The sequence below is a fragment of the Pectinophora gossypiella genome, chromosome 28 (genome assembly GCF_024362695.1).
Source record: "Pectinophora gossypiella chromosome 28, ilPecGoss1.1, whole genome shotgun sequence".
In the NCBI taxonomy this organism is placed as follows: domain Eukaryota; kingdom Metazoa; phylum Arthropoda; class Insecta; order Lepidoptera; family Gelechiidae; genus Pectinophora; species Pectinophora gossypiella.
Genome location: NC_065431.1, coordinates 4,016,552 through 4,040,052, shown reverse-complemented (window position 1 = coordinate 4,040,052; position 23,501 = coordinate 4,016,552). Strand labels below are relative to the sequence as shown.

Here is a 23,501-nt window from a genome sequence, read left to right as displayed (position 1 = left end):
CAACCGGTGATGTTCTAGCTAGAGCCCTACCAGAATCCATTTCCTCGGCCTCCAACCAGTACTGATACCGCTGCTGCCCTGCATCAGGGAAAAATAAACAATGAAATTTAAATAAAATCAACATTTAAGGGAGGCTCCTATACAAAATACGCCATATTTGTTTATTTTCGCTCGATATCAAATTAAATAACAATTTGAAATTTATGTACCTTCTTTTGTTTGCCTGGTCAATTGTACGGGGCCTTTGGTGGCTCAATAGTAGCCCTGACACCAGGGTTGATGAGGTTGGTACTCCGCCTCACAACCCACGCGATAGAAGATTGTACTGAACCCTTCGTGCGCAAGCCGACTCTCACTTGGCCGGTTCTTTTTCACTCGCAGTCCAGCAGAGATACTGTTAGACAGCGCAGTGACAACCAGACAATGAACATTGTCTGCGGTGGAAGCGAGGGGTGTGCAGGAAATTAGATGTTGGTAGACACGTCGAAACATAGGATAGACACTTAAGGTCATGCGCATGATAATGTTATGTAAAAAGTGACGGTTCAAAGTGTAGTAACAATAGATGTAAAACAAACGGTTTAAAACGTTTTAAACAAAATGTTGCCGTTTTAAATTCAAATTCAAAAATATATTTATTCAGTAGGTAACATAGTTACACTTTAAATCGTCACTTTTTACATAACGAACGTCTCATCCGCCTAAAACTACTGCGGCTTCTCACAACCTGTATATCCGGGGAAAAGAAGCTGCAAGAAAAACCTCAGCACAGGGCCCTAGACGTAATTGTTTTAAAGTGTTGAAAACTCGCCTACAACAATAAAAGAACTTGCTTTAAACTTCAATATGAGCAATTTTTGGTCACCTGACGTCATGTTTCGTTTTAATTAGTCCACTACTGCTACTGCTACAGAGCCCAGCGAATTATTTGTAAACAGTGGTGAAATTATGAATCATTAGTTGTCATAATTATAAAACTTATGTCTTTATAGGTGTTTTTGGTCTATTACAGAAACGACATGTAACCAGGAGGTTTTTCAACCAGTTAATTTATTACTTTGCAATAAACTTACTGGACTTTTGTACCTTATTATTAACAGACAATGGTGCTAATTCCTGTAAATACCATCTAATTTTATTTTAAGTTATATCTGTCACTTTCTTATCCGCCGAAAAGGAAAGGGACGGGTAATCGACAAGCATAAAATTTACGGAACACACGTCAATTTTAAGCACAAATCTAAACCAACCGTCTAAAAATTTTACATCAGTCAATAACCCGACACAGTTAAGTAGACAGCACGTCAAACGGATTGCATACCAGGGACGTACCTTATGATTCGCCCGGGTTATTCATTCATTTACTCATTCTTCCTAAAATTAAGAGCTGTGAATCATCCGTCCCTTTCCTTTTTGACGGATATGAAAATGACGGATATAACTTAAAATAAAATTAGGCGGTGTCTGCAGGAATCGGGGCCATTGCGTTAAAATATTTTGTTTTACTAATTAAATTAGCAGGTTTGGCAAGGACAAACATGTATGTACAGTCATGAGCAATATAATGTACCCACTTTAGGACTCTGTCGCACTAACATATTTGACATTTAGTGAGACTTACAGTTCAATTTGTCAAAAAAGTTAATGTGACATGGTACCAAAGTGTATACATATTAATGCTCGTGACCGTTCTACGTGTGTTGCCAAGTGTAGGGTGCGTTTATTCATTTTACTTGCGTTTATTTATTTTATTCCTGTTTACTTGTTTTCGTTTACTGATTTAGTAATGTAATTAACTAATTGGAAAGACCCGAAAATCTATCAGTACGTAGGAATAAAAAATAGGGAAAACGTTACAAAATAAGTTTGTAGGTATTTGTAACCGCTTTACCTATACCTTTGGCGTGTTAAGTAATATCAAGTGGAATTTTCTGTCACAAAATTCATGATTTTTTTTTAATTACTTTCAATTTTATACTTTTGTACTCTGAACCGGCGTGCGTGTATAAAACGGTTGAAAAATGTGAAGGAAGCAAGAGAAGTGTGTCAGGATCGAAACAAATGGAATTCCATTCAAAAGAAAAAGGCGTGACTTGATATTAACTCAAAATTATGAGCTGAATTGATCTGAAATAGTTAAGACCATGATTCTCATCAGAAAAAAACTAAAATAAAACAGTTTCATACTTTTCCGATGAAAAATTCCACTTTATATAAACTCAGAGTCATGGTTTGAATCACCCCTCAAAGTTTTCGTTACGATATCTATGGTAAGTACCTTCAAATGTTAAAAACGAGCGCTTGGTAACAATTATCTACAACGTAAATGAGTAATTTCTGTGTTGAAAATTGATTTTAACTTGAACCTCAATACACAAGTTCGTGGTTGATTGCCTTCACAATAGTACAAACAAGAACAAGAAAGTAAAATATTAGCTTAATAGACTGACTTTATCACGACTGAACACTCTTCAATCAATATTAAACATAACTTCTTCTTCTATCGTGTGGGTTGTGAGGTGGATTACCAACCCCATCAACCCCGGTGTCAAGGGTACTATTGAAAGAAAGAAAGAAAGAAAGAAAGAAACATTTATTATTTAGGACACCACAGACACGGATTACATATATATACATTATAATGACATCACATCAGAAGTCAACGCACACACGAAATATTTTCTATACAGAAACATGGAAAACGAACACAGAAACTTATACCTAAATTAAAATGTGACGTCATGTCGGCTTACTCATGTGTAGTGGATGGTGTCCCGTATAAAAGGCCCTCACTCAGCTTATGCCGCGGCGTGAGCCGCGACGCTGGTATTCTGTGAGACCTGAGTATATTGAGATATTGAGCCGCCAAAGGCCCCTGACATGGCTCATGTAACGACTACTTGCCTTCACCGCTGAGCACGTAATAATAATTTATGATCCAAACACGAATTCGGAAACGAATTCGACAATCATTGGCCTATGCTGCGATCAATGTCCTAACCAAGCTACGGATAACAAAGCGTTTAAGTGATATATTCCCAACGGGATTCGAACTTAGGACCTCTGGTAAGCCTACAATCTCAACCGCTGGACCACGGCTGTTGTAGCAAGCCACAGATTCTGATAAGCAGCTGTGCTGGATTCGAACCTGCGACCTCAAAGTGAGAGGCAAGCGTTATACCAACTGGGAATGTTAAAAAAACATATTATTTTTATGTTCTTTTACAATGCATTAAATGGATTAGGTAATATGAAATATGCTAGGAAAGATTGATTTAATGCGACATGACAGCACAGTGTGGAATATAATATACCAAACAAAAGGGACAATAGAGTTCCGTTTCGACCGTATTGTGTGACGCTGATACATTGCGTAAACACCCTGTAGATATAGGCTTCTGTTAGAGGATATATTAGAGTAAAGTTACATCAAGGCATAGAGTAGGGAATAATACTACGTACAGAACGGCAACTCCCCGCTCCCCACCAGCGTTTGGGCTAAGTTTACCTCAACTCCCCTCGTACTTAGTTCAGACTTGAATCGTGAAGGCTGCGCGTGGACCGTTGTTTATATTCATCATCATCATCATCATTGGCCTTATACGTCTGTTTCAGACGATTTATGACGTCATTGCCTCGAAGAAATGCACTTTCTTTCATGGCTGTGCAAGCCAATCCTAGAGCGGCAAACTCTACCGCACACTCTGCAGGAGAAGTCTCCAACTGGTGGATTGTTGTTGGTTTCATGGCGTTTCATTCTCCTGCTCGCCAGTGTGTCAAACCAGGTGTGGTCATGAGTGTCGCGTCCATCGAGCACACGCTTCTTCCACAGGTCTCGATCATCGGCGAGCTCCTCCCATGCCATGTTTATATTAAATGCTTGATTTTTATACAGCTTCATGTGCGGTCACGAGCATTCATATGTGCTAACCTATATGTATGTGTGGCCAAATCTTAGAATTGATCATTGAGTTTCCAGGTTGGAAGGAAAGGCAAAACGAATTTATTCTCCACACACGAGCTACAGCACTCGCACAGAGCTATGCGGCTTAACATCGTCATAAGCGTTGTACTAACCGCAACAAACTGTGTACCAACAAACAGTCTGCGTCGAATCGGTAAACAAGTTTGCTAAAGCTGCAGCAAAGCTGTTTAACGATACCTGGCGCCTTAGTCAAGTTGCAAACAAATACAAATATACTTTATTGCACCAAAATAAAAAGAAATAATTACAAAAGGACTATTCTTCTTCTTCTTCTTATCGTGTGGGTTGTGAGGTGGAATACCAGGCTCATCAACCCTGGTGTCAGAGTTATGATTGAGCCGCCAAGGCCCCTGACATGGCTCACGTAACGATTACTCACTTACATCAGTAAGTAGTAACCGGGACCAACGAGTTAACGTGGTATCATCTTACTTTCGGACAATCAGGTGATCAGCCTGTAATGTCCAAACCAAACTAGAGATCACAATGTGTTTTTTTTTGTGATATGTCCCCACCGGGACTCGACCCGGGGCGTCCGGATCGTGAGTCCAACGCTCAACCACTGGACCATGGAGGCCGTTATATTAACACTCAGCTATCCGGATAATACTATTAACGAGGTAATTTGCCAAATGGACTTTTTTTCCTTGATTACTCCATCTTATAAAAACACTAGATTTTGCCTGCGGCTTCTTTTTTTAAAGCGTGACTTATTGTAGATTTGCCGCAGATGGCATTAACTACTTGGCCGGACAAATGGGGAACACCCGGTACAACGTTTAAGACAACAGGCCTGAAGGTGCCCAGTTGGGCGCGAACCTCGGCTCAGGGCGTCGTCTGCGAGGAAAAATGTTTAAAGAATTAATCCCTACGGCTTCGCTTGCGTTAAATTCAGGGTAGCACAGTGCTCCTTTCAAGAATATTGGATGATTTCTTTTAACGAAACTTATTATCAATTTGCCGCAAATGGCATTAACTACTTGGCCAGACTAATAATAATAGAGGCATTAACTCATTTTAAAGACACAGACCCTACCAGTAGACCCTATATACCTAAACAAAAACCATCAAGGAAATTATCTTATATAGTCGATTATCTAGACAGCGTAATTCTACCCAAAAATATCAGTGACAATACAGATTTCTCCACTTTACAAACAATCATCTATTGCGCGGCCTGGACTACCGCTAAAAGCAACGGCGCAAAAATAAATATGATTCCATCTGACAGAGCACGGCAAGCCCGAAGGAGCAATAAACCAAGCTGGCAACGGAGATTGGAGAGAAGACTAGAGGATCTGCGAACTAAAATAGGAAGACTGACACAATATATTAATGGTAATAGAAACACATATCTCAAAAAGCAAGTTGATAGAATTAAAGAACAGTATCAAATTCACTCGACGCATGAAGGAACAAATATGCAATTAGCACAATTTTTAGACACACTAAAACAGAAACTCGCAGTTACCTCTAGTCGTCTCAACAGATACAAAGCCTGCACGCTTCGTAAGGAACAAAACCTACAATTTGTAAATAATGAAAAACAGTTTTACCGTAACATTAAGACAGCTACCACTAACACCCAGGAAAGTAACAGAAACAGCTCCGATTCATACGACGGCCCAGACCTAGAAAACTTGCATAAATTCTGGGCCGATATTTGGGAGAACCCTGTTGAACATAACACCCAAGCCGAGTGGATCCAAACAGAAACAGAAACTAATTCGCAAGTACAAGAAATGGCGTTTGAACATATCCCCATAGAAACATTTCAAGATGTAATCCGCAACTTACATAATTGGAAAGCTCCAGGGTCTGACCATATCCACAGTTATTGGTATAAAAAATTCACCACAACTCACCCTTATTTACACAATTACATAAATGACTTTCTTCTCAATCCCGACACTATTCCGAAATACATTACCATAGGAACAACATACATGCTCCCAAAAGACCACAAAGACCCTAAGAACCCTGCTAAATATAGACCAATTACCTGCTTACAGACCTTGTATAAAATAATCACCAGTTGCATTTCCGAGTTAATATATAATCACCTTAACAGTCACAACATCCTAGCTGAACAGCAAAAAGGCTGCCGGAAGCTCAGTCAGGGCTGTAAAGAACAATTAGTTATAGATTCCGTGATTCTAAAACAAGTCCACAAAAGAAAGTCCAACCTTTACACAATGTACATAGACTACAAAAAAGCTTACGATTCAGTTCCCCATTCTTGGCTAATTAAAGTTTTAGAAATGTATAAAATCCACCCAAAAATTTCACTCTTCCTACAAACTATAATGCATAACTGGACAACTCGACTGAGGCTAAACACCCCCACTGGAACAATAGAATCAGACCAAATCAAAATACAACGCGGAATTTTTCAAGGCGATGCACTCAGCCCTCTGTGGTTCTGTCTAGCGCTCAACCCCCTATCTAATATACTCAACAATACAGATACAGGATACCGGCTGAAATATGACAGAAATACTAATGACAGACAAACGGACAAAGATGAAACGCACCTTAATCACCTACTTTACATGGACGATATCAAACTCTATGCATCAAATGAAACAGACCTAGAACAGTTAGCCAATTTAACAGAAGTATTTTCGAAAGACATACAGATGGAATTTGGCATAGATAAGTGCAAAATAAATTCTGTACAAGCTGGAAAAAAATACAGACACTATTACACTTTAGAGTCCGGAGAAAATATTGATCCGTTGGACGAGAAAACTGGATATAAATATTTAGGATATGCACAGTCACAACAGATCCACTATAAAGAAACCAAAAATCTTTTAAAAACGCAATTTAAACACAGACTTAACTCAATTCTTAGAACGCAATTAAATTCCCGTAACACCGTAAAAGCAATCAACACCTATGCAATACCCATTCTAACATACTCCTTTGGCATAATAAATTGGACTAAGTCAGAACTCAAAGCTCTCCAACGAACTGTTAATACCACCATGACGAAATTCCGGAAGCACCACCCCAGATCCTGTATACAGAGATTAAATCTACCTAGGAAAGAAGGCGGCAGAGGACTTATAGACATTACCAACCTACACAACAAACAAGTTGCTACACTAAGAGCATATTTTCATCAAAAATCCGACGTCTCCAACCTCCACAAAGCCATAGAACAGAACGATTATCGCTTTACACTACTGAACCTGCAAGACCGAACCAAACAAAAAACAGAAGAAGTTACTGATCACAAAACGAAAATAGCAGAATGGAGCGCAAAGTCTCTACACGGAAGACATCGCCAAGATTTATGCCAACTCAATGTCGACAAAACTGCGTCGAACGCATGGCTAACTCGCGGCGAACTCTTTCCAGAGACTGAGGGCTTTATGTTGGCTATACAAGATCAGGTCATTGAGACCCGAAACTACAAAAAGTATATAATGAGACGAATATTAACTGATACATGTAGAAGATGCAATAGTTCACCAGAAACCATCCAACATATTACTGGAGCGTGCAGAGCAATAGTCCAAACTGATTACAAACATAGACATGATCAGGTAGCTAATATTATCCACCAAAAACTTGCCATTAAATATAAACTGATTACTCCACCAGCCACAGCCTATTACAAATATAATCCGGAAAGTGTCTTAGAAAATGGAACCCACAAAATGTATTTCGACAGGGCAATACTCACTGATAAAACCATACATTTTAATAGACCAGACATTACTGTAGTGGACAAAATAAACAAAACTGCATTTCTAATTGATATAGCAATCCCTAACACCCATAATATACAAAGTACAATATCTGAGAAACTATCTAAATACACAGAGTTAAAAGAGGAAATAACCAGAATCTGGAAATTAAATAATGTCACAATAGTACCTGTTGTTATGTCCACTACAGGTGTTATACCACACCAAATACATACTTCTTTAAGCACGCTATCCTTGCCGCCACTCTCTTATGCCTTAATGCAAAAAGCCGTTATATTAAATACCTGCAGAATAGTTAGAAAATTTTTACAAACCGACATTCAACCTCCAAATTTACAGATTCAGCCAGTTTTACCGATTCCTACTCCAACAGACGTCGACCAAACTTTGACTGCACCAGACACTGAAACTGAAATACACTTGGCCTAGGCCCGTGTATTTCATTAGTACACCAATATTTCTTAAAAATATTGAGAATCTCAAAGATAGATAAAAATAATAATAATAATAATAAAATTTCTTTATTGAGGCAATAAACCCATACAAAAAGAGATAAACAAATAAGTACAGTAGTAAATATAAAATAAAATGAAATAATAAGAGTGTAGTAAAATACAACCCAGTCAAGTAGTTACCTAAAAGTTAAAAGTTATTTTTGGTTCGAACTCAGATGGACCCCCAACCAATGTCTAAATATTGGACTAGGTAGATCTTCACAGATAGCTTTCAGGATACTATTGTTCGATTTTCGCAATCTTTCCCAAAAAGAAGCGATGCGGCCCCGAACAACAGCGAAAAAGTCTGGCACTCCCGCCTCGGCAAACATGCCCGATGCACTACAATAACGTGGATGCTTCATGAGAATGCGGTAAGCATCATTGTACTGGACTCTCATGATTCTCAAGGACGCTTTTTTGTATGTAACCCATAGCTGGCTGGTGTAAAAACATTGGCAGTAAGCCCTGAATAATGTGTTCTTAACACTCGAACTGCATCTAGCGAATCTACGGGCGAGCATGTTACATCGAATCGAGAGCGCCCGCCTTTCCCTTTCGATATCCAGATCGTCTTTCAGCTCAGGTGTCAGTATATGTCCGAGATACTTGACCTGCCGAACAACCTGAACCGCCGTACCAGTCAACCTTACCTCTGGCACACTCTCCGGACCCTTACCAGCTTTAAAAACCATCATTTCCGTTTTCAGCACATTATATTTCAGTCCATGAGCATTAGCATAATGCTCACAGACCGAAAGAAGCTTTCTGAGACCATTGATCGATGGGCTGAGGAGCACCATGTCGTCAGCGTAACTTAGGTTGTTTACACAAACATTGCCCAAGTGACAACCGACTTTGGTCCTCCTCAGCTCACCCATCAAGTCATTTACGTAGAGGTTAAAAAGGTCCGGAGAGGTAAGCCCTCCCTGGCGAACTCCGCAATCCAACCTGAAATCGTTGGAAGTCGTGTCACCCCATCTAACATTGTTAGTTTGGCCGCCGTACCAAACCCTCAACAAATCGACCACTACTTTCGGCACCTTAGAGTCGCGCAGTTTTTTCCAGAGTATATTATAATTCACTAGATCAAACGCACGACTCAAATCCAGGAAACACGCGTACACACTTGTATCACGAGCAATATAGTGACCCACCGTGTGCTTCAAACTTATAATGGCCGAGTCCGTCGAGAGCCCTGGACGGAAGCCAAACTGGGCGTCATCAATATTTAATGCCTTCAGCAGTTCAGGCTGTAGCAGCCTCTCCAAAGTCTTACCAATCACCGTTCCCAAAGAAATAGGACGATAATTAGCTGCAGAACTAAGGTCACCCGTCTTGTTTTTTACGATGGGCACTATCTGTGTCCTCATCAACGCTTCAGGTAAGTGATTGTATTTAATACACAGATTATAGAAATAACTCAGTTTTGAGTGTAGCAATTCTCCTGCACATAGCAAATGCTCAATGCTCAGTGCATCGTGTCCAGGAGATTTGCCACGCTTCGTCTGAGCTATAGCCTTTCTTACATCTTCCGCGGTTATATGTAAAGAACAATCGCTCACACTGAAATCGGGCGTTGCATTCTGTTCCGTCGTCGACAAGCAAGGAACGGGAACTGGCTGAACCCTAAACTTTCTGGCAAACATCTCTGCTATATCTTTTGGCTCTTGTAAACCGTCCACAGACACAGGCTAATGCGGAGCGCTGAAGGAACTTCTGAAACTAGAAACACGTGTTTGTCTATGAAAGCTTCTGCCCACCCTGCATCGTTGATAGCGCGAAGATAAGCCGATATTAAATGAACTATAAACCGTTTAAAATTACAGAAATTATGCAAATGACTTCTAATGTCGCGGGACAGAATTCATATTGCAAGGATTACAGCTCAAGCAACGGAATCTAGCCCCTATCGCCAGGAATTAAGAGTGAAAATCCTTTGCAATGCGGTGTAATATAAAACTGATGCGTTTTAAATAGGGTTGGGATATGAAAAAGATATTTTTTCGGATAACACGGATAAATAAAATAGAAATTGCTGCTTAACAATAAGGCAGCCAGATTGTACTGTATCTATCATCGTCTGTGTTAATTTATTTTGTATGTTGTGTGCAATAAAGTATATTTGATTTGATTTGATTTGAATAAAACCAAAATATCATGACATAAGCTAACGATTACATCCCAGTGAGGGACTACCCAACCTACGTTCCTCAAAAACAACATAGAGGTCTCTGTAGAGATTTTCCTTCGTTTAACCTTCTAATTTCATGGATAACAGACATCATCATCATCATCATCAGCCGTATGACGCCCACTGCTGGGCATAGGCCTCCCCCAAGGATCTCCACGACGATCGGTCCTGCGCTGCCCGCATCCAGCGGCTTCCCGCGACCTTCACCCGTAGCCACGGACAGCGGGGCTGCCGGGGACTGGGGGCCGTTTCTCGTGTGTAGAGGTCATGTTGGGGGGGGTTTGGACCATAAGCCCACCGCGCTGGTCCAGTGCGTGTTGGTGGGTCGCCAGAGCCTCTTTCGTTGAATAGCAGGATGTACCGCGTGCAGGCGAGGTTGGCTTGGACTCCGAAAGGGGTCGTTTGGAGCCCCTTACATCCCATAACAGACATATGCATCTTTAATCTTTGTTTTTGGGTAAGACTTAAATACAAAGATAAAAGATAAAATGTACATTCGTATTCCTGGAGGTGGAGGCCTGGAGATCTATAACACAGGGTACCCTAGTTTAGCCTCCAGCTTCTACAAATATTATTAATGTTCATGTTATAAAATGATTGTAAACTAGTATAAGAACAATGTTATTTGTAGAGGAAATAAATATATTACTTACTTACTTACTTACATTGACCAAATAGGCTTGTTTCCAACTAGTCAAATCAAAACACGAAATTACTAAGTATGGAATTTGTATGATAAAGCACACAGTGACGTCATAGCAAAACGTGATAAAACGTTGGACTTATTATTACGTTTTTCATGATTAAAATTCGAAAATATACGTAAGTTAAATAGAAAAGAGGAAATATTTCACATTACTTTTAGATCAGTCTTTATTTAGTAATTAGAATTTCATAATTTATCTTGAATCTATTATACGACCCAATTGGAGATGTCCTTAGAAAAGGTTAAATACGATCTACTCTGAACCGGCGTGCGTGTATGAAACGATTGATGAATGTGGAGGAAGCAAGAGAAGTGTGCCAGGATCGAAGCAAATGGAATTCTATAGTCTTTGCTTACCCCGGAGGGAAATAGGCGTGAGTTTATGTATGTATGTATGTTAAAACAATTATTTTAATACCTTACTAGCCCTTCTGTACTCTGGTTAATTAAAAAAACCTTTCTTTTTTTCCATGTGCTGTCCCTGGCGGCTACAGAGCGCAATTGGAGTAAGTATTTACCTACATTAATTAGTTTTATTTTGTGTCTACTATAACGTCGCCATATTGAAAAGGTTTCAAGTGATACTGTTTGACAGTTTCTTTGTTTGTTGAACTGTGACTTCACTGGGGCTTTTTGGCGGGAAACGGGAACGGGACAGTTGCTTTCTTCATTGAATAATCTAAATAATTAATACGAAGTGGTGTTTTGTGGTTAATGATCGCATTAAGTTAGTCGGAAGACATTCGCGAGTGTTATTATATTGGAGTATTCAATAAACAAAGTGTATCTGCCTATTTTCGCTTCGTGCCGGGAAGCCGCTTCATAACTCAAAAGTTTATGCGGACTTTTGAGTTAATTCGTTTGGGGTTCGGTGTAGGAGTCTACTCCGAGGGTGGGGGCTTAGGTTTCAACATCATCACCTTTCATCATTTCATTAATCATCAAGAAAAAAAATACGTCAGACATGGCTGTATGGAGTGTATGGGCATAGTTCCCTTTGCCTTACCCTTCGGGGAAAACCAAAACAAAAAAAAGTGACGTCACTGGGCATAATGTCACGTGACCAACCGTTCCCGCGCGAAATTTAAAATAATTGAGGAAAAATGTATATAGGTCAGTCAGTCAGACAATGATAAAAATGAGGATTTTTGAACATTACATATCTAAATAACCATTTGAGATAAGCTTATGAAGAATACATATGTGTCGTGGCCAGATCGTAAAATTGATCATTTCATGATGTGGTCGACCATAACATGAAATGGTCATATTTCATGAAATGGCCAACTTAAGTTGACCATTTCGTTGAAACGTCAACGTTTTATGATATATCAATCAACGTTTGGCCATATCGTTAATGTAGGCGATGTCCACGCTATGTGGTGTAATAAAAATGCAAATAGGTGATAAATTTCTTAGATTCAAAATTATGTCCCTATTCGATATGGAAAATTGAACAATAACATTGATTCATCAATTATAATATCAATCAAGTTTTGAATATAATCGACAACAGCGCCACTATCGGTGGATAATGTTACTAATTTTACGTGTTCATTGATCTTGCCAAACTACATCATGATGTGGCCAACTAATGATATTCTATTTCATGAAATATGACCATTTCATGAAATGATCGAGCACATCATGAAATGATCAATTCTATGATCTGGCCACGACATATGTATCTCGCAAGTCTCAATATATGAGCCAAATTTGATACGTTTATGTGAAATAGTTTTTGATTTATGAGGGGGTCAAAAGTGGCTCCAAATGGTTCGTGTAATATTACTTACGGTGCGGCTCGCCAGTTCTGTTTCTTGAACTTGGTTTTTTCAAGGATATAAAGTATTTTCATCACTAATTTAAGAGCCACGCTCTTGTCAGTGTAGCACTCCCCATTCTTGTCTATCAAGGCAAATTCCTTCACTTCCTTATAAGACACGACGTTCGCCTTCTCTTTAATCTGTTCCATGTAAGCTCTCCTTGGTCTTCCCCTTCCTCTCTTTCCTTTTATCTTCTCTTCTATGATGTTTTTAATAAATTCGTCGTGTCTTATTAACTGTCCAATCATCTTGCATCTTCTGTCCTCAATAACTCTCAATATTTGCATCTTTTCCCTTACTCTTACTAGCACTTCCTCATTAGTAACTCTTTCAGTCCAATTTATTCTTTCCATCCTCCTCCAAAACCACATTTCAAAGGCTTCGAGTCTCTCTCTGTCATTCCGAGTCAGCTTCCACGTTTCAGATCCATATAAAATATTTTAAGAGGTATAGAATAAGCACCACTACCACCACACCACCACCCACCACCACCACCACACCACCCACCTGCACCTTATGCACCTTGTGGCTCTGCCCACCCCATTAGGGATTACGGGCGTGAGTTTATGTATGTATGTATGTATAAAATAAGTAATTGGGCAGAAGGCAAGAGGGAAACTACTGCTCTATTTTTCCCTAAAAAGTAGCATGGAGGATGCTACACCGACAAGAGCGTGGCTCTTAAATTAGTGATGACGAAAATAGGCAATTGTAATTTTTAAAATACTTATCTGAAAACTGACATTTTCCTGTACCCAAAGGTTGCCTGGAAGAAATTGCTGCATGAGCAATGAGGCCGCCTGTTGTGCTTTTCTGTATATGTTGTCTTATCTCTGTATTTTGTGTCCATTGTGCTCAATAAAGTATTTTATCTATCTATCTGTCAAGTAGCCAAGTGGATCGTGAGGTGAATTACCAACCCCATCAAACCTGGTGTCAGGGTTATTACTGAGTCGCCATAGGCCCCTGACATGACTCATGTAACGACTACGTACTTACACCGGTAAGTAATAACCGGGACCAACGGCTTAACGTGCCTTCCGAAGCACGGATCTTTTTACTTTTTGGACAATCAGGTGATCGGCCTGTAATGTCCTAAGCAACCTAGGGATCACAAAGTGATTTTTGTGATTTGTCCCCACCGGGATTCGAACCCGGGACCTCCGGATCGTGAGCACAACGCTCAACCACTGGACCACGGAGGCCGTTAAAGTTAAAGTAGCCATGTAGCAGAGTACAAACTCTGGCCTTTTGTTCGGACCATCATCATTTTAAATTACGAAATTCTCATTCCATTCCATTCACATTTCCTTTCATTTTACTCACTTTTGACTCACTGCATCCCCGACCTTCATTAAAACAACAAGTATATTATACTGTTTAGGGCCGTGCCCTCTAAATCCTTAGTCTTGATTCTTTTGTGAAGTGTGTAATATTGTGAACTATGTATATTCCTATCCTGTTTGTGAAGTGTTTTTAATAAACTATATATATTCCTAATTAAAGCACATAATAACGGGTTCTTACCGCGTTTAAATGGGGATATGAGACTCCCGATATTTCGACACTGTTGCAAGTGCCATGATCACGGGATCTACCTACTCCACTCCAATCTCATCAGTCATCCCGTGATCATGGCACTTGCAACAGTGTCGAAATATCGGGAGTCTCATATCCCCATTTAAACGCGGTAAGAACCCGTTATTATGTGCTTTAATTATGATAATAACCGCGTAAACTTAAAACAATGTATATATATTCCTGCTTGCTGTTGCTTCTACTTTATCATCGTCATCACCAATCATTCCCCTACTCTGCCGGCACGTCGGGATACCATATCCTCACCTCTCAGCGTGCCGCAGCCAATTCCCGGTACATACGGGGATAGAACGGGGTTGCTCCGTTGCTATGGGCATAGTAGCGTCCGGCACGCGCCCCTTCAGTCCTAGCTAGTTGTGGCGTTCTAGGTGTGATGGTTGAGTGGTGTGCTGGTAATTAAACGACCACATAAAGTAATATTTTAAAGTTTATTGTTTTTTTTTACTTATTCACATATTTTACACTTTTATTATTATTATTTTATAAATCACCATAATATTTTTAGTATTGTTTTAGATAATTTTTTAACACAAGAAAATATTGATTATGCATCCATTTTTGATGGCAAGAAGGAAGTCTTTTTTTTGTCTATGACAATACCTTTTTAATAGTAACAAAACCATACACATTTTTATATTTTGTTTGTGGTCCGAACACTAGTTTCAAAACGTTTTTTTCGATTCTGCTCCGCACCACCCAAATCCCCTGGTAGTTGCGGCTTCCGAATACATCCGCCCTAGGGACGGTACCGATTACTCTAGCGATAGAGGCGGTCAATCAGCTCGCGACACCAAACACTTCAGGACCTCAATACCGACCCCGCCGGCGTGGTCGACGATTTTCCAGCGCTTATCGCTATCGACCCACTAGAATCGATTAATTTCAAATATTTTTCTTCTCAGACGACGCCCTGAGCCGAGGTTCGCGCCCAACTGGGCACCCTCAGGCCTGTTGTCTTAAACGTTGTACCAGGTGAGAGCCTTCAGCGCTCCCCATTTGCCCGGCCAAGTAGTTAATACCATCTGCGGCAAATCTACAATAAGTCAAGAAAAAATGTTCGGTCCTAGCACAGTCCTAGTATGATACGCTGTAATGAGCATATGCCTTAAAGCACAAGTTTTAAAGTATAGAATCCAGTCCAGACCAGACAGTTAGAACTTCACCAACAGTCCAGAACATTCGGAATGAAGTTAGTTGGAACTTGTTGCTACTGTTTCTACCAGGATACGGTTCGCATTTCAAATGCAGATATCTAATTGAGGCTTCTATGGTAAACTGATTCAGCTGCTTATCTTCCCGGGCATGTCGTAAAAACCGACAGAGGCATTGTACACAGTCATACATACATGAGATCACGCCTAGACCCCGTTCTTCTTCTTCTATCGTGTAGGTTGTGAGGAGGAGTACCAACCTAACCATCCCTGGTGTCAGGGTTACTATTGAGCCGTCAAAGGCCCCTGACATGACTCATGTAACGACTACTAACTTACATCAGTGAGTAGTAACCGGGACCAACGGCTTAACGTGCCTTCCGAAGCACGGATCATCGGATCGGACAATCGGGTGAACACTGAACAGCCTGTAATGTCCTAACCAAACTAGGGATCACAAAGTGATTTTTGTGATTTGTCCCTACCGGGATTCGAACCCATAACAAAATAGGGAAATATTGACCCCATAACAAAATAGAAGAAGAAGCGCTATTTATTGAGATTCTTCAAGAAACAATGTTCAAGAATTAAGTTTAGAAATTCAAAAGTTGTTAGAAGCAGTTCATTGCAGTTTCAATTTAAGTCCATCTAAGTTGGAACGGGTTTTTGCTATGCATACTGCTCTTAGACAGTTTCTACATACATAACCTCACGCCCGTAATCCCTAATGGGGTTGGCAGAGCCGCAAGTAATCAGGAGACAAATACTTTATTGCACCAAAATAAAAATTAATAATTACAAGACGTGTTGTACTCACGATCCGGAGGTCCCGGGTTCGAATCCCGGTGGGGACAAATCACAAAAAACACTTTGTGCTCCCTAGTTTGGTTAGGACATCAACAAACTAGGGACCACAAAGTAATTAGTATTTTCCCTTTGGGGTAGGTAGAGGCCACAAAATTCCACTTATTACGGTCCTGACAGACCACTTCCGCTTCTTCCACTCTCATCAAAGTCTTCATGCATGCTCATAATATGTTTTTGAGTAATCAGCACCATTACGTTCATTACGAGGTCAGTTGGTCTAGATGAATAAAAATATTGTCATACATTTTCTCATTCTCATTTCTCACTCATTCATTTGGGAGAAAATTACAATGTATAGGTAGAGAATATAGACATACCCTGAATACGCTATACAGGGTGTTAGTGGCATCGTAACGAATACAGAGGGGGATGATTCAGGCCATGATTCTGAGTTAATATCAAGTGGAATTTCCTTTCGGAAAATTCATAAAGATTAGTGTTTAAATTATTTTCAGTTTGAATTATTTTCATTCCTTTGCGACAGAAAATCCCACTTGTTGTCAACTCAGAATCATTGTCTGAATGATCGGTTAGTTTTTGTTACGATGTCACTCACACTCTGTATATGTGTCACCGCTGGGCACAAGCCTCCCCTCGACCGGGAGACATATCTCAAGGGGTGACTAGCATTTATAGGTAATACAGATATAACATAGCGCAGACTAAAGTAAAGCCATCCCTCCCCAGGACCACCTCCACAAGCTCGCCGCAAGCGAAGTCCCCGGCGGGGAGCAGCGCAGGAGCAGCCGCCAGCGCGTCCACAGCCCCTGGCGAGCGCACGCCCACCGCGCACAACAAACAGCTGCAAAATGTCAAGGGACAGGAACACCCGCCGCATCCTTCCGTAAGTACCTTTTTGAGGAGTCAATCCCTTTTTGAGGAAATTTCGAGGAGAAGAAAGGAAAGGGAGGAAATTAAATTTATTTTTAATTTAAAATTTGTAATGGTAAAAAATATGTTATACAGAAATAAGTAATTGGTTTTTTAAATGTATTTTCTTAATGAGAATGTGAGTAGATTTATGAAATTAGGAAGTTGAGGAAAAACCGAGGAAAAAAGTTAGTGGCAGATTTAAAACGGAAGAATACAACATTTTTATCAAATACTTACAGATGAATTTAGGTTTTAATTGTAATTACAGATGAATAAAAGTTAAAATTGATTTCACTAAAGTATCTAATTGAACAGGCTAAAATATTTTTCTCCTTGTCTATTTTTGCTAAGATCTGGGAGGTTATAAAGGCCATATTGAAGCAATTAACTTTCGTTTTCGAAGGATAAGAAAAAGTCATAATTATATTACTAAAAATTTTCATTTTTTCAAAATAAAATTAGATGGTGAGTACTGAAATCAGCACCAATATCAATCAATTTTAAACTTAAATTCGTCTGTATTCTATATAGTACAACTTTTTAGTCTGCATTTTGAAACTAGAATTTAAAATCGGGGTGTGAATATCGATAATCTGATCACAGAAACCCGGTTAAACCCATTTAGGAAACTGGGTAATCGGATTAAATATCCCGGTACAAAATTCTGGATAAAGTTCAGCCGGTTAAAGTAAGTAACTATAAGGTATATTTTCAGTGTTGATGTGTTGTTGTATGGTAGTACATTAATACATTCATGGTTGTTGTATGTTTGTAAATTATTATGTTAAGTATTTGAGTAGGTATATTTACATGTTGGAATCAACAAGGGATTTTCCAAGCTAGGTTCTCCAAAAAATATACGAGAAAATTACTTATTTTCATAAAAATAATTGATGATTGATATTTGGATTAGATTATACATACATAAACTCACGCCCGTAATCCCCAATGGGGTGGGCAGAGCCACAAGTAATCAAAGACGACTTGCAGCCACTGTTGATACGATGTCGTAAGCTGGATATGATGAACCTTATAGTGATAAGGGATCAGCCTATCGCCCATAACATTAGTCCATCATGTTAGAGGACACAATCCCTTTGTCGGTTTTTACGACATGCCCGGGAAGACAAGCAGCTGAACGTTTTCTATGTTTTTTATTTGCTCCCAGAACAGCATAGAAGCAAGCAGGATTAGATTATGTATAGGATTATATTGCTTCTCTTTATTTTGATCAGAATAATAATGGGTGGAGAGATGTGTTGTGCCTGGGTGTAATAACAAAGGTCATCATTTATACCCAAATTAAAGATAAAAGACGCATAATAGGTAAGTTAAGTATGTCTGTTGTGGAGCTCGGTGGCGCAGCGGTTAACGCGCTCGGTCTGCGATTGTTGAAGTAAAGCAACTTTCGCAAAGGCCGGTCATTGGATGGGTGACCACTAAAAGAAAGTTTTCATCTCGAGCTCCTCCGTGCTTCGGAAGGCACGTTAAGCCGTTGGTGCCGGCTGCATTAGCAGTCGTTAATAACCATCAATCCGCACTGGGCCCGCGTGATGGTATAAGGCCCGATCTCCCTACTCATCCATAGGGAAGGCCCGTGCCCCAGCAGTGGGGACGTTAATGGGCTGGTGATGATGATGATGTCTGTTATCCATGAAATTAGAAGGTTAAACGAAGACAAACGTGTACAGTGACATCTATATAATAATATGTTTTTTGAGAACGTAGCTTGGAAATTTCCTCATTATATTGGTTAAGGTAATACTTGTCTTAGGCGTATAATAACTCACTGAGACGCCATGGCTACGTCGCTAGCAACGCCGTTGCTAAAGCGTCGCGTCGCCAAGTCAGATTACCCACTTTACATTTGTAAATGAATTGTTTGGCGACCGCCGGCGACCTGATCTCGGCGTCTCGGTGACTTATCCTAAATGTATATTTGAATGGGTAGTTATCATATAACGTAAAAATATATTAAAAAAATATATAAGTATTTAAAATCGGTTAATAGTATACAGGGTGTTAGTGACATCGCAACGAAAACTTTGAGGGATGGTCAGGCCATGATTCTGATTTGATAAGAAGTGGAATTTTCCGTCGCAAAAGTATGGAACGGAAATTTAAAAAAAAAACATAAAAAAATCGTAAATTTTCCGACAGGAAATTCCACTTAATATCAACTCAGAATCATGGTCTGAATCATCCCCCTCAGTATTCGTTACGGTGTTACTAACACCAATACCTACTTGTATGGCTATCTGTATGTACTGGTAAGGGGTGTAAGTGACATCGTAACGAATACTGAGGGGGCTAATTTAGCTTATATAATTTAGTTAATATCAAGTGCAATTTTCGATCGAATTAAAATAATTTAAAAAAAAACATGAATTTTGCGACGGAAAATTCCACTTGATATTAACTCAGAATCATGGTCTGAATTATCCCCCTCAGTATTCGTTACGATGTCACTAACACCCTGTATACATCGTCGCGCTATAGTGGAAACCCCCCATCCAAGTTTTTTAATGGCTGATTCGTGGTAGTGGTTACCTGGAAGAAATTGCTACAGAGCAATTTGTACTAAATGTTTTATAAACGTTTGTGTTTTGTTCACAAAACCTCGAAATAAACATGGGGGTTAAAATGCCAGAGGCAATTCATCTAAGAAAGCAATATTGCTATTTGACAGTTGTTTGCATTGCGCACTTACTTTTATATGCGCAAATATCAAATTGCAATATTGCTTTCTTAGATGAATTGCTTCGATGTGGCCCATTTTAACCCCCTGTTCTCTACTTTTACCCGAAATGAACCGAAATAAAAGAGTTCGAGGTTTTGTTGAAGAATTTTTTCAAAAACTTTCTTCCGTGGTTTTCACTATATCAGCTGATGATGTGTGTATTTAGGTCCCTATTGACTTAGGTAAATTACCAGAATCCTCGTAATGTTATTTAGAATTTGACGTTTAATTAAATGTTTTATTCGATATGACTCTGTAGTCTCGTAAATAACGTCTGAAGTAATTCAATAAGAACTTGAGAAACGAAACAACAGTTAGGTATTATTATTATTGCGTATGTCAGACAAAAATAAAATATCCTGCGTGGATCATATATCAGACTGATCACCAGATTGTCCGAAAGTAAGATGATCCGTGTTTCAGAAGGCACGTTGAGCCGTTGGTCCCGGTTACTATTTACTGATGTGAGTGAGTAATCGTTACATGAGCCATGTCAGGGGCCTTTGGCGGCTCAATCATAACCTTGACAGCAGGGTTGATGAGGTTGGTATTCCACTACACAACCCACACGATAAGGATGATTTCATTTATTTGCTATCATATTATGAACATAGACGGAGTCACGGGCAGGAAGCTAGGCTCCAGTAAAGAGACAGTTGTCGACAGAAAATCAATTAACTTTCCGAACGAGCCACAACAGGGCCGCCGGCAGAATTCTTTTTTTGACGTATACTAAGATGTCCTCCGTGGCCCAGTGGTATGAGCGTTGGGCCCACGATCCGGAGGTTCCGGGTTCAAATCCCGGTGGGGACATATCACAAAAATCACTTTGTGATCCCTAGTTTGGTTAGGACATTACAGGCTGATCACCTGAATGTCCGAAAGTAAGATGATCCCTGCTTCGGAAGGCACGTTAAACCGTTGGTCCCGGTTACTATTTACTGATGTAAGTGAGTAGTCGTTACATGAGCCATGTCAGGGGCCTTTGGCGGCTCAATCATAACCCTGACACCAGGGTTGATGAGGCTAGTATTCCACCTCACAACCCACACGATAAGATAGAAGAAGAAGTAGTCCTTTTCTCTGACTCCGGCTCTGGGTTCCGTCGGGGAATCGATTTCACTGCCCTCGAATACTATGAGCTCTGTCAATACAATGGTATTGGCTGGATTCAGCCAAGTAAAGAGGGTTTTGTAAGAAAAATACAGAAAAAAGGTCGTTGGTGCCTGGCAATGAAAACCAAGTAAGCGCCTTTTGAATAATCACATTCGAATATTTCGGAAATGATTTTTGCTAACGAAAAAGATTTATGATGACGTAAGTGATAAAGTTGGCAGAAGAAGGCCTAGGCGAACATACCGCGATCAGTGTAGCTAACAATAAATAAAATTTTGTGTACAGTCATGAGCAATATAATGTACCCACTTAGGACTGTCGCACTAACATATTTGATATTTAGTGAGACTTACAGTTCAATTTGTCAAAAAAGTTAATGTGACATGGTACCAAAGTGTATATATATTAATGCTCGTGACCGTAATCATCATCTTCCTAGCGTCATCCTGTTTCCACTGGGTCCGCTTACCTAACCTAAAGATTTGACAGGTCCGGTTTTTTACAAAAGCGACTGCCTGTCTGACCCTCCAACCCGCGACGGGAAAACCAGCCCAATACAGGTTAGGTCACATACCTCCGAAATGCATTTCTCGGGTATGTGGGTTGCCTCACGATGTTTTCCTTCACCACTGAGCACGTGATAATCATTTATGGTCCAAACATGAATTTGAAAAACGATTTTGAAGATCATTGGTTTAGGCCCGTTCTGGATTCGAACCTGTGTATTGTATTTTAAATTGTACTAGCAGCACGTTTTTTATTTTACCTTTGATGGGTTTGCACTTGGCCCCAGACTTGCTCGATGGCATTGACGAGGCCTAAGATGGAGCTCGCCCAGAAGGTGCCTGTTCACTCTGGCCTTGAAAGCACCCGGGTTATACTCAAGTTTCATATTAATTAATAACTACCTACGGTAATAGAGTAAATAGCTGTACTTTGCTTTGTGATGTTTTGTAGGTCAAGGTCATTTGAAATTCAAGGCCACTGTCGCCATAAAATTTGGCCATTTACAGGAATTCGCGTGGCTACCTATTGACTTGGAGTGCCCCATGTGTTACAAAGACACCTAACTGAGCACAAAATGAAAAGTCTTGTGTTTAATTCTCTGTCGAGACAAGTTCAGATTCAAGTTCAAAAATATCTTAATTCAACATGGTTACACTTTTTATAGTCAAGTATTACATAAATAACGTTTCATCCGCCTAAAACTACAGCAGCTTCTCACTTACCATGTATAGCCGGGGAAAAGAAGTTGCAAGAAAAACCTCGGCACCGTGCCCTAGACGTTAAAAAAAACATAACAAACTGCCTATATACGTCCCACTGCTGGGCATAGGCCTCCCCTCAATCAACCGGAGGGGGTATGGAGCATACTCCACCACGCTGCTCCAATGCGGGTTGGTGGAGGTGTTTTTACGGCTAATAGCCGGGACCAACGGCTTAACGTGCCCATAAAAACAAAAAATATTGTTATACAATTTTGTAATTTAGCTGCCTAATATACTGATATTAGGCTGGGAACTGTCCCATACAGTTAATTCCATGCATTCATATCTTCTAAATATCAATGTGGGATACAAATTTGTTTTGACCGGGAGGGATTTCAAGGTCAAATTGAAGCGAAGCGTCTAAATAATATTGCTTTTTTAGATTAATTGTTTCAATGTGGCCTGTTAAAACCCCCGGATAGGTATATTTTACTCACAAAAAAATGTAATAATTGATGTAATGTGTATGTATTTGGGAAGTAAGTAGGTAATCAAACTTTTACGGCATTTTTTTCAATTTATGGGGACATCTCACGCGTACTTTTTTCCACAATCAAAAATGTGAAACGAAAAACATGTCCAGAAAAATCCAAATTAATGGCCACCCTACACATTTGACTAGTCAACTCGTCAAACGGCGTAAATACACAAACAGATAATTAAATTATGTCGAATCGCTTCGCTTCAACGGTTGAAGTGAGCAAGTCAAAACTTTCGTGAAACGATCAAATTCTATCAAGTTTAATAGAACGGGAATAGGGGGGAAGAAATAAATAAGTACCTATACAGAATAGATACTGTTACAAATAATACACACGGGCAGAAAGACTAGCGAACTTTGGTTTGTGTACGGTCACGAGCATTAATATGTATACACTTTGGTACCATGTCACATTAACTTTTTTGACAAATTGAACTGTAAGGCTGCCTGTCCATTGAAGCGGAGCGAGCTTGCGGAGCGGT

The 23,501-nt window shown here is 39.8% G+C and overlaps 1 protein-coding gene across 2 annotated transcripts in view; it reads left to right on the top strand.

Annotated features, from left to right (window-relative positions):
- The window catches only part of LOC126379223 (synaptotagmin-7), a 113,231-nt gene that overhangs the window by 44,226 nt on the left and 45,504 nt on the right, over positions 1–23,501 (top strand). For both annotated transcript variants that reach the window (XM_050027914.1, XM_050027913.1), the window contains 2 exons: positions 11,593–11,604; positions 17,229–17,385. In XM_050027914.1, the coding sequence (XP_049883871.1) occupies positions 11,593–11,604; positions 17,229–17,385 (169 nt within the window). The remainder of the gene's footprint in view (positions 1–11,592; positions 11,605–17,228; positions 17,386–23,501) is intronic.